General features: G+C 43.8%; 1 protein-coding gene across 1 annotated transcript in view; it reads left to right on the forward strand.

The window, feature by feature from the left end:
• The window catches only part of LOC139558002 (low-density lipoprotein receptor-related protein 1-like), a 220463-nt gene that overhangs the window by 154995 nt on the left and 52174 nt on the right, over nucleotides 1-13294 (forward strand). The window contains exons 42-46 of the mRNA XM_071373369.1: nucleotides 3964-4338; nucleotides 9976-10165; nucleotides 10913-11117; nucleotides 11862-12054; nucleotides 12500-12625. Of these exons, the coding sequence (XP_071229470.1) occupies nucleotides 3964-4338; nucleotides 9976-10165; nucleotides 10913-11117; nucleotides 11862-12054; nucleotides 12500-12625 (1089 nt within the window). The remainder of the gene's footprint in view (nucleotides 1-3963; nucleotides 4339-9975; nucleotides 10166-10912; nucleotides 11118-11861; nucleotides 12055-12499; nucleotides 12626-13294) is intronic.

Genomic DNA, 13294 nt, shown 5'->3' on the forward strand with positions numbered 1-13294 from the left:
GTCTATGAGACTGATGTGTCTAACCAGGTTGTCTATGAGACTGATGTGTCTATGAGACTGATGTGTCTATGAGACTGATGTGTCTAACCAGTGTGTGTCTATGAGACTGATGTGTCTATGAGACTGATGTGTCTATGAGACTGATGTGTCTATGAGACTGATGTGTCTATGAGACTGATGTGTCTATGAGACTGATGTGTCTAACCAGTGTGTGTCTATGAGACTGATGTGTCTAATCAGTGTGTCTATGAGACTGATGTGTCTATGAGACTGATGTGTCTATGAGACTGATGTGTCTATGAGACTGATGTGTCTATGAGACTGATGTGTCTATGAGACTGATGTGTCTATGAGACTGATGTGTCTATGAGACTGATGTGTCTATGAGACTGATGTGTCTATGAGACTGATGTGTCTATGAGACTGATGTGTCTATGAGACTGATGTGTCTATGAGACTGATGTGTCTATGAGACTGATGTGTCTATGAGACTGATGTGTCTATGAGACTGATGTGTCTATGAGACTGATGTGTCTATGAGACTGATGTGTCTAATCAGTGTGTCTATGAGACTGATGTGTCTATGAGACTGATGTGTCTAACCAGTGTGTGTCTATGAGACTGATGTGTCTAACCAGTGTGTGTCTATGAGACTGATGTGTCTATGAGACTGATGTGTCTATGAGACTGATGTGTCTATGAGACTGATGTGTCTATGAGACTGATGTGTCTATGAGACTGATGTGTCTATGAGACTGATGTGTCTATGAGACTGATGTGTGTGATCAGTGTGTGTCTATGAGACTGATGTGTCTATGAGACTGATGTGTCTATGAGACTGATGTGTCTAATCAGTGTGTCTATGAGACTGATGTGTCTATGAGAATGATGTGTCTATGAGACTGATGTGTCTATGAGACTGATGTGTCTGACCAGTGTGTCTATGAGACTGATGTGTCTATGAGACTGATGTGTCTATGAGACTGATGTGTCTATGAGACTGATGTGTCTAACCAGTGTGTCTATGAGAATGATGTGTCTATGAGACTGATGTGTCTATGAGACTGATGTGTCTATGAGACTGATGTGTCTATGAGAATGATGTGTCTATGAGACTGATGTGTCTATGAGACTGATGTGTCTAACCAGTGTGTGTCTATGAGACTGATGTGTCTATGAGACTGATGTGTCTAACCAGTGTGTGTCTATGAGACTGATGTGTCTATGAGACTGATGTGTCTATGAGACTGATGTGTCTAACCAGTGTGTCTATGAGACTGATGTGTCTATGAGACTGATGTGTCTATGAGACTGATGTGTCTATGAGACTGATGTGTCTATGAGACTGATGTGTCTAACCAGTGTGTCTATGAGACTGATGTGTCTATGAGACTGATGTGTCTATGAGACTGATGTGTCTAACCAGTGTGTCTATGAGACTGATGTGTCTATGAGACTGATGTGTCTATGAGACTGATGTGTCTATGAGACTGATGTGTCTATGAGAATGATGTGTCTATGAGACTGATGTGTCTATGAGACTGATGTGTCTAACCAGTGTGTCTATGAGAATGATGTGTCTATGAGACTGATGTGTCTATGAGACTGATGTGTCTATGAGACTGATGTGTCTATGAGACTGATGTGTCTATGAGACTGATGTGTCTATGAGACTGATGTGTCTATGAGAATGATGTGTCTATGAGACTGATGTGTCTATGAGACTGATGTGTCTAACCAGTGTGTGTCTATGAGACTGATGTGTCTAACCAGTGTGTGTCTATGAGACTGATGTGTCTATGAGACTGATGTGTCTATGAGACTGATGTGTCTAACCAGTGTGTCTATGAGAATGATGTGTCTATGAGACTGATGTGTCTATGAGACTGATGTGTCTATGAGACTGATGTGTCTATGAGACTGATGTGTCTATGAGACTGATGTGTCTATGAGACTGATGTGTCTATGAGACTGATGTGTCTATGAGACTGATGTGTCTATGAGACTGATGTGTCTATGAGACTGATGTGTCTATGAGACTGATGTGTCTAACCAGTGTGTGTCTATGAGACTGATGTGTCTAACCAGTGTGTGTCTATGAGAATGATGTGTCTATGAGACTGATGTGTCTATGAGACTGATGTGTCTAACCAGTGTGTGTCTATGAGACTGATGTGTCTAACCAGTGTGTGTCTATGAGAATGATGTGTCTATGAGACTGATGTGTCTATGAGACTGATGTGTCTATGAGAATGATGTGTCTATGAGACTGATGTGTCTAATCAGTGTGTCTATGAGACTGATGTGTCTATGAGAATGATGTGTCTATGAGACTGATGTGTCTATGAGACTGATGTGTCTATGAGACTGATGTGTCTATGAGACTGATGTGTCTATGAGACTGATGTGTCTATGAGACTGATGTGTCTATGAGACTGATGTGTCTATGAGACTGATGTGTCTATGAGACTGATGTGTCTATGAGACTGATGTGTCTATGAGACTGATGTGTCTAACCAGTGTGTCTATGAGACTGATGTGTCTATGAGACTGATGTGTCTATGAGACTGATGTGTCTAACCAGTGTGTCTATGAGACTGATGTGTCTATGAGACTGATGTGTCTATGAGACTGATGTGTCTATGAGACTGATGTGTCTATGAGAATGATGTGTCTATGAGACTGATGTGTCTATGAGACTGATGTGTCTAACCAGTGTGTCTATGAGAATGATGTGTCTATGAGACTGATGTGTCTATGAGACTGATGTGTCTATGAGACTGATGTGTCTATGAGACTGATGTGTCTATGAGACTGATGTGTCTATGAGACTGATGTGTCTATGAGACTGATGTGTCTATGAGAATGATGTGTCTATGAGACTGATGTGTCTATGAGACTGATGTGTCTATGAGAATGATGTGTCTATGAGACTGATGTGTCTATGAGACTGATGTGTCTATGAGACTGATGTGTCTAATCAGTGTGTCTATGAGACTGATGTGTCTATGAGAATGATGTGTCTATGAGACTGATGTGTCTATGAGACTGATGTGTCTATGAGACTGATGTGTCTATGAGACTGATGTGTCTATGAGACTGATGTGTCTATGAGACTGATGTGTCTATGAGACTGATGTGTCTATGAGACTGATGTGTCTATGAGACTGATGTGTCTATGAGACTGATGTGTCTATGAGACTGATGTGTCTATGAGACTGATGTGTCTAACCAGTGTGTGTCTATGAGACTGATGTGTCTAACCAGTGTGTGTCTATGAGACTGATGTGTCTATGAGACTGATGTGTCTGACCAGTGTGTCTATGAGACTGATGTATGTGACCAGTGTGTGTCTATGAGACTGATGTGTGTGATCAGTGTGTGTCTATGAGACTGATGTGTCTATGAGACTGATGTGTCTATGAGACTGATGTGTCTATGAGACTGATGTATGTGACCAGTGTGTGTCTATGAGACTGATGTGTCTATGAGACTGATGTGTCTATGAGACTGATGTATGTGACCAGTGTGTGTCTATGAGACTGATGTGTCTATGAGAATGATGTGTCTATGAGAATGATGTGTGTGATCAGTGTGTGTCTATGAGACTGATGTGTCTATGAGACTGATGTGTCTATGAGACTGATGTGTCTATGAGACTGATGTATGTGACCAGTGTGTGTCTATGAGACTGATGTGTCTATGAGAATGATGTGTCTATGAGAATGATGTGTGTGACCAGTGTGTGTCTATGAGACTGATGTGTCTATGAGACTGATGTGTCTATGAGACTGATGTGTCTATGAGACTGATGTGTCTATGAGACTGATGTATGTGATCAGTGTGTGTCTATGAGACTGATGTGTCTATGAGAATGATGTGTCTATGAGAATGATGTGTGTGATCAGTGTGTGTCTATGAGACGTATGTGTCTATGAGAATGATGTGTGTGTTCTCCCTCAGGCACCAACGTCTGTAAAAACAACAATGGCGGCTGCGAACAGCTCTGCCTTTACCGCGGCAACGGGGAGCGAACCTGCGCCTGCGCACACGGCATGCTGGCCGAGGACAGCCACAGTTGCCGCGACTACGACGGCTACCTGCTGTACTCGGAGCGGACCATTCTGAAGAGTATCCACCTATCAGACGAGACCAACCTGAACGCCCCCATCAAGCCCTTTGAGGACCCGGAACACATGAAGAACGTCATCGCCCTGACCTTTGACTACCGCGGAGGAGGGGGGAGGGGAGCCAACCGGATCTTCTTCAGTGACATACACTTTGGAAACATCCAGCAGATCAACGATGACGGATCAGAACTGCAGAAGGTTGTAGAGAGTGAGTAGTAATGTTTAGTCTGTTATGTTATCTTGTCCACAAGGATAATAAAAAGAATGAGCTGGCACACACCCAGAGAAATGATTTTGTGTAGAGGTGTTGACTAACGGCGAATAAACTGTTAGCTATACAAATACATAAAGAAAGTCGCACACCCTATCTATATATAAAGTCCCAGTCATTTATTGGGTAAAATACCAACGTTTCTGGGAGTTTATATATACAGTGTGCGACTCTCTTTTTTTATATTTATATTGTCCACAAGTGACAAAACATTGTTGCTGATCCTTTCTATAAGACCATTACTTTGTAGGTCAGATCACACACACATACAGCTCGGATCAGTTTGTGATATGATGAAGAGGAAAAAGCTAATGGCCTGAGCTGAGCTGAGCTGATTGTGTTTATTGAAATGAAATGATGTTGAATAGGTTGTAAGACAGATCTTCTTCAAACAAGCATGTTTTTCTAGGACCCATTAAATATCCATCGAGTGTCCATAGGTCTGTTAATCTTCATTAAATATCCATCGAGTGTCCATAGAGGGTCCATAGTTAGTAACCCTTAAAATCCGGGTAGGGTTAGTGGTGAAGTATCCAGCTCCACAGTGTTGAAATGCTGCACCATGTCCCTGCCCCCCACCACACCTGTACACCCCCCTGCAACCCTCCCAGCACTCCCTCCCTAACTCCATCAGATCCCTGCTGAACTTATTGAACATGATCACGTAGAGGACGGGGTTAACCAACGTTGCAGAGGACGCCAGTAGGTAGATAAAGATGGCCACCGAGCGGTAGCTGGATGTACTGTGGGGTCGCATAAGTACCTGTGGTGTCACGTAAGTACCTGTGGCTCTTATGTGACCCCAAAGGTACTGAAATATCCCATTTGCATAAGTATTCAGACCCTTTACTCAGTACTTTGTTGAAGCACCTTTGGCAGCGATTACAGCCTAGAGTCTTCTTAAGTATGACGCTACAAGCTTGGCACACCTGTATTTGGGGAGTTTCTCCCATTCTTCTCTGCAGATCCTCTCAAGCTCTGTCAGGTTGGATGGGGAGCATCGCTGCACAGCTATTTCAGGTCTCTCCAGAGATGTTCAATTGGGTTCAAGTCCAGGCTCTGGCTGAGCCACTCAAGGATATTCAGAGACTTGTCCCGACCCCACTCCTGCATTGTCGTGGCTGTGTGCTTAGGATCATTGTCCTGTTGGAAGGTGAACCTTCGCCCCAGTCTGAGGTCCTGAGTGCTCTGGAGCAGGGATCTCTCTGTACTTTGCTCCGTTCATCTTTCCCTCAATCCTGACTAGTCTCGAAGTCCCTGCCGCTGAAAATCATTCCCACATCATGATGCTGCCACCACCATGCTTCACTGTAGGGATGGTGCCAGGGTTCCTCCAGACGTGAAGCTTGGCATTCAGGCCAAAGAGTTCAATCTTGGTTTCATCAGACTAGAGAATCTTGTTTCTCATGGTCTGAGAGTCCTTTAGGTGCCTTTTGGTAAACTCTAAGCGGGCTGTCATGTGCCTTTTACTGAGAAGTGGCTTCCGTCTGGCCACTCTAACATAAAGGCCTGATTGGTGGAGTGCTGCAGAGATGGTTGTCCTTCTGGAAGGTTCTCCCATCTCCACAGAGGAACTCTGGAGCTCTGTCAGAGTGACCATCGGGATCTTGGTCACCTCCCTGACCAAGGCCCTTCTTCCCCGATTGCTCAGTTTGGCCGGGCGGTCAACTCTAGGAAGGGTCTTGGTGGTTCCAAACTTCTTCTATTTAAGAATAATTGAGGCCACTGGATTCTTGGGGACCTTCAATGCTACAGAAATGTTTTGGTACTCTTCCCCAGATCTGTGCCTCGACACAATCCTGTCTCGGAGCTCTACAGACAATTCCTTAGTTTGGTTTTTGCTCGACATGTACTGTCAACTGTGGGACCTTATATAGACAGGTGTGTGCCTTTCCAAATCATGTCCAATCAATTGAATTTACCACATGTTTTAGAAACATCTCAAGGATGACCAATGGAAACAGGATGCACCTGAGCTCAATTTCGAGTCTCATAGCAAAAGGTCTGAAAACTTATGTAATTAAGGTATTTCTGTTTTATTTTTAATAAATGTGCAAACATTTAAAGAAAAATGTATTTGCTTTGTCATTATGGGGTATTGTGTGTAGAATGATGTGGAAAATTGTTTTATTATCCATTTTAAAATAAGGTTGTAACATAACAAAATGTGGAAAAAGTCAAGGGGTCTAAATACTTTCTGAATGCACTGTAGATGCAGCACTAGAATGGATCATGGATATGAGTGTTAAAATAAGTGTTTTTAACGCTCGTCCTCTGGGTTCTTTCTTTCTAGTTTTAAATCGTTTTTAACTGTACGAAATCAATCAATCAGACAATCATTCAATCGCCTCCTTCTCCGGCCAGCAAGGGTGGACATGACCAGGCAGTGACCCACCAGGCCCGTCACCAGGATGAGGCCGTTCAGCATGGGCACCAAGACCTTCATTACCTCCGTCCCATCTGTCCCATTCCCCTGGCCCCCACCACTACTACTGTTACCCAAAGCCCCCACCACTATTCTTCATCATCAGCATTTCACAAAGATTCTTTGTTGCAAAGCAAATTTGTATTGTATTTTATTCTGTTCTGTCCTCCAGAGACACAAGGCGGTGTTGATTCTTCTGACTACTAATGATCTATAATCCTGATAGTAATTATAATGGCAGACTGGTAATAGGAGACATAGCAGTAACATTGTCTATGACACCCTGACTCTCTGCCTGTACACTCTCCTACTGTTACACCTTATCACTCATAACCACCCTGACTCTCTGCCTGTACACTCTCCTACTGTTACACCTTATCACTCATAACCACATTGACTCTTCAATAAGACGACTGACAGGTTCACTGAAACGTTCTCAATGACACACAGCAGTTAACTGAGCACATAAGATTTAGAATCTTAAACAACGCATCTGTATCTGGGCTGTCGTCTCTTGAAAAGAATGCAGTTAAAAATCTCTCTGTTCAGCTTTGATAGACAAAGGGACGATTTGTGTCTGGGCAGTCCTTGACGAGAAGGCAGCATCAGTTGATGGAGATTTCCTAAGCAGTTTGTACTTGAGTTATAAAATGTTTTGCTTTATTTATTAGTATGTACAGTCCCTTTTATCTGGGCCAGAACACCCAAGACTATGATCTCATAGGAGGGATGATTCAGAATCAGGGATGTAGTTCCAAAACTAGTTTTAATGATCCAAGATTACAAACACAAACACTTCTTCCTAGAGACTATGGCGTTGAGAGAGGAGTCCATCTCTGACATTGGAGTTGGCTGCAACAGAATTCCATATCAGTATTCCACTAAATTCTGGCCCTGAGCTTGTATTGTAAAATGTCAATCCAGTCTTGTCCTTGATGTTGTATTGATTTGTTGAAACCAAGCAAAACTATAATACAAAATTATGGTCGTCGCTGTCGCTGGCAACCAACTCAGTTCTCATTAAAAGCAGCCAATTCTACTTGATGTTTAGTTCCTGACAGCGGTGTCTGTAGTTTTATTGTCCATTATAGCCTATTCAGGTGTCACATCTGGCCCCAAATTCTGATTCCACAGATAGCTAGAGGAGAGGCTGAACAACCAGCTATGCTGAGAAAGAACGAGAGGAGGAAAGAAGACTAATAAAAAATGAGAACATAAGAAGAGAAAGAGGCTTTGTTTGTCTTGAGAACGACGATGCTCCTTGTTTGTCTGTTGTTGGTACTGTAGCAGCACGGCTCTGTCAGATAGGTAATGTTGTCAGTACTGTAGCAGCGCGGCTCTGTCAGATAGGTAATGTTGTCAGTACTGTAGCAGCACGGCTCTGTCAGATAGGTAATGTTGTCAGTACTGTAGCAGCACGGCTCTGTCAGATAGGTAATGTTGTCAGTACTGTAGCAGCACGGCTCTGTCAGATAGGTAATGTTGTCAGTACTGTAGCAGCACGGCTCTGTCAGATAGGTAATGGTGTCAGTACTGTAGCAGCACGGCTCTGTCAGATAGGTGATGTTGTCAGTACTGTAGCAGCACGGCTCTGTCAGATAGGTAATGTTGTCAGTACTGTAGCAGCACGGCTCTGTCAGATAGGTAATGTTGTCAGTACTGTAGCAGCACGGCTCTGTCAGATAGGTAATGTTGTCAGTACTGTAGCAGCACGGCTCTGTCAGATAGGTAATGTTGTCAGTACTATAACAGCGCGGCTCTGTCAGATAGGTAATGGTGTCAGTACTGTAGCAGCACGGCTCTGTCAGATAGGTAATGTTGTCAGTACTATAACAGCGCGGCTCTGTCAGATAGGTAATGTTGTCAGTTCTGTAGCAGCACGGCTCTGTCAGATAGGTAATGTTGTCAGTTCTGTAGCAGCACGGTTCTGTCAGATAGGTAATGTTGTCAGTACTGTAGCAGCACGGTTCTGTCAGATAGGTAATTTTGTCAGTACTGTAGCAGCGCGGCTCTGTCAGATAGGTAATGTTGTCAGTACTGTAACAGCACGGCTCTGTCAGATAGGTAATGTTGTCAGTACTGTAGCAGCACGGCTCTGTCAGATAGGTAATGTTGTCAGTACTATAACAGCGCGGCTCTGTCAGATAGGTAATGGTGTCAGTACTGTGACAGCGCGGCTCTGTCAGATAGGTAATGTTGTCAGTACTGTAGCAGCACGGCTCTGTCAGATAGGTAATGGTGTCAGTACTGTGACAGCGCGGTTCTGTCAGATAGGTAATGTTGTCAGTACTGTAGCTAGTCTTTAGGGTTAGATATAGTAATACACACTAGTCTTTAGGTATCAGTTGTTTTTAGTTGCATTGGGGTTGATTTACACCCCCACCCCCCCATCCACCTTAACACCAGGGAGAAAAATAAGTAATCATTGACTTTTGAACATGAGCAAACAGTTACAGACATCCAGGATTTTATTATTGAGCAATTGTCATAAAAATGGTCAGTGGTGTGACAACAGCAGATGCTGGAAACTCTGAGAAAAGCTCATAAGGGATGAACCTTGAAAGAGCCTATAGGGAATTATGTAATGTGAACTCTCTTCTGACTTGTATGGACAGGGCCATATAACAACGTTTCCTACAGCCATGTAAATGTCTGGACAGTTAACCATGCTTGCGACTTATTCCATCTTTTGAAGATAATTCATGATTGGAGTTGAATTCTCGCCTTCAGGCACCTCATACATAGGTTCACTCCCTTTGCCAGCTCTACACAGATACAGAAGGCATTCCCTTTCCTTTTTTCTTCTGTAGTTGTTTCGACTTTTTCCTCCTTGGCTCTTTTTGTCTGTTTGCTAGTGAACCACCAAGGTCTGTGACAGTAATTTTGACCTTGTTATAACCCCAACACTAAAGAATGACTGTCCCACTCCTTCAATAGGGCCTACACCTTTAATGGCTCTCTGTCCCCCTCTCCTCTCTCTCTCTCTCTCTCTCTCTCTCTCTCTCTCTCTCTCTCTCTCTCTCTCTCTCTCTCTCTCTCTCTCTCTCTCTCTCTCTCTCTCTCTCTCTCTCTCTCTCTCTCTCTCTCTCTCTCTCTCTCTCTCTCTCACTCTCCTCTCTATCCCTCTCTCCTCTCTTTCTCTACCCCAGATGTAGGCTCAGTGGAGGGCTTGGCGTACCACCGTGGCTGGGATACCCTCTATTGGACCAGCTACACCACCTCCACCATCACCCGACACACGGTCGACCAGGGCCGACCGCAGGCCTACGACCGCAACACCGTGGTCACCATGTCTGGAGACGACCACCCCAGGGCCTTTGTGCTGGACGAATGTCAGGAGTGAGTGGCAGTGATGTTCTTTTTATAAAAAAATATAAATAAATTGTAGAATTGAAGTGGTGTGAATTACTTTTAAAAGCCCCTGAAATGTTGGTCTAGGTTCAATATGCTTGTTGTAGCCCAAAGGCCGGCAGATGGCGATATTGATCTGGTATTGTTGGTTCCATCTTACCGTCCAAACATATTGTATGCAGCTGGCAATACGCTGGTATCCCCTGTGGACCATGCTAGTGGCTAATGCTACTTCCTAAAGTTGTGCCCTGCGTTCAGCCAGGGGTAAACAACTGACTGCTGCAACCTGACTTGCTACACGCGATACTCAACATCCGGGACTAGTATTCCTAGGCATTAGCCACTTTAACATGGTGGTGGAAAATGGTTTCCTAATGAAAGTATGTTTTTTTCAGCCTTCTCACCATTAAATCTAGTTAAAGAGGAAATTGACGCCTTTGCAGCCTGAATGGAGAATGTTTTAGGTACGAACCGGTCCATGGGGGACACGAGTGTATTGCCGGCTGCATACAATGCGTTTGGACGGTAAGATGGAAACGACTAAATTTCGCCATCTGCCGGCCTTTGATCTATGCTCTTTGATGACTACAAGATTTGATTCGATGGATGAAACGTCAACCGCAGCTGTTAGGTCACTTTATTAGTCCGTTAGTGGAGTGACTCCATTACTGTCTGTTTATTATGTATAAAACTACATGTAACTGTCCCTCTATTTCCTGTTGTGTCCTCTACTAGTCTGATGTTCTGGACCAACTGGAATGAGCAGTCTCCCAGTATCATGCGTGCCAGTCTGTCTGGTGCCAACGTGCTGGTGATCATCGGTAATGATATCCGCACCCCCAACGGCCTGGCCATAGACCATCGCGCAGAGAAACTCTACTTCTCAGACGCCACACTGGACAAGATAGAGCGCTGCGAGTACGACGGCAGCAACCGCTACGTGAGTCACTTCCGTTACCAGTGTCAATTGGGTTACCTGTGCCAACTCTGTTATCTGTGTCAACTCCGTTACCTGTGTCAATGCTGTTACCTGTGTCAACCCTGTTACCTGTGTCAACTCCGTTACCTGTGCCAACTCTGTTACCTGTGCCAACTCTGTTACCTGTGCCAACTCTTTTACCTGTGTCAACTCCGTTACCTGTGCCAACTCTGTTACTTGTGCCAACCCTGTTACCTGTGTCAATTCTGTTACCTGTGCCAACTCTGTTACCTGTGCCAACTCTTTCACCTGTGCCAACTCCGTTACCTGTGTCAACTCCGTTACCTGTGTCAACTCCGTTACCTGTGTCAATGCTGTTACCTGTATCAACCCTGTTACCTGTGCCAACTCTGTTACCTGTGCCAACTATTTTACATGTGTCAACTCCGTTACCTGTGTCAACTTGTTACCTGTGTCAACTTGTTACCTGTGCCAACTCTGTTACCTGTGCCAACTCTGTTACCTGTGTCAACTCTGTTACCTGTGTCAACTCCTTGCGACAGAGTCACTATAGACTCCTAGCATCAGGATCTCTTATCTAACCATTTTAATTGTTTTTAATCATTATCGAAATAAGATCTCTTATTTTTGATTGTGAGAGTATTGTGCCTTTGGTCCAAATTTAGCCCTTCTAATCCAGTTGTTTATAGACCAAACACTTTTGTGTGGCCAACTTTTTACTAACCATGTGACTGCCCCCCATAGGTGGTGGTGAAGAATGAGCCGGTGCATCCGTTTGGCCTGGCGGTGTATGGGGACTACATCTTCTGGACTGACTGGGTCCGCAGGGCCGTGCTCAGAGCTGACAAGTTTGTGGGCAGAGACATGAGGTTGTTGAGAAATGACATCCCCCAGCAGCCAATGGGAATAATCGCTGTGGCCAACGACACCAACAGCTGTGAGTGGTGGAACTCATAGGTCAAAAGTGGAGGAACTACCAGAAAGAAAGATGGTTTCAAATTGGTCAACTTAATAATGTGCAAATAGACTTACACTGATATTACACAGGGTTACGGTAAAGCTCTTTGTGAAAACGGTTCCTGTAAAAAAGGCTGTATAAGTACATTTGATCGATTTGATCAATTGAATGGTATTGGTATTTCATTAGGATCCCCCTTAGCTGTTTACAAAAGCAACAGATACTTGTCCTTGTGCCCACACAAAACATAAAACATGGCATAATACAGAACATTAATAAACAAGATTTACATTTTATTTGTCACATGCTTTGTAAACAACAAGTGTAAACTAACAGTGAAATGCTTTCTTACGGGCCAACAATGTAAAAACAAAAGATGAAACATAATAACACAAGGAATACGTTTACAATTGTTCCTCACCAGGTGAGTTCTCCCCCTGTCTGACCAACAACGGGGGCTGTCAGGACCTGTGTCTGCTCACCTCAGACGCGAGGGTCAACTGTAGTTGCCGTGGAGACCGCAGACTCCTGGAGGACAACAGCTGTTCAGGTGAGAAGGGGCGGGGCACAGTTGGAGCAGCGTTGGTTGGATGCGCTATACTTGGGCGAGGAGTAACGTTACTGTAGTCTTCCATAGCCAGACTCTGAGGAGCAGCAGAAACCAGGGCTACCTTGCCTGAGACCTGAAGACTGGTGTTAATCCACTGAGCAAAATGCTAATTGTGATGACGATAATCTGATCAGTCCAAGGACATGTCAATACCTCCTCGTTTAATTAGGGATAGGCGTCCTGTCAACGGGACAGTTGTAAATCATGTAGCGCCTTGTGTCAAGATCGCAGATTTTAGAGAAACAACAAATGTCGGTACATATAAGTGTCTTATATCGTCTGAAAGCTTAAATTCCTGTTAATATAACTGCACTGTCCAATTTACAGCAGCTATTACTGCGAAAAATGCCATGCTATTGTTTGAGGAGAGCTCCTAACAACAGAACACTTTTTTCACTGCGATAGGCTTGTTAAATTCACCTCTGAAGGTGAAATGTGTACTTACATTCTGAAATCTTGCTCTGATTTATCATCCAAAGGATCCCAGAGATAACATGAAGTGTTGTTTTGTTAGATAAAATACATTTTCATATCCTAAAAAGGTCCATATAGTATGCACGATCAATTTTGTATTTTAACTCGTTCATTTGCAAAGAAAGGAATCTGTGA

This window comes from Salvelinus alpinus, chromosome 28 (genome assembly GCF_045679555.1).
Source record: "Salvelinus alpinus chromosome 28, SLU_Salpinus.1, whole genome shotgun sequence".
NCBI lineage: Eukaryota > Metazoa > Chordata > Actinopteri > Salmoniformes > Salmonidae > Salvelinus > Salvelinus alpinus.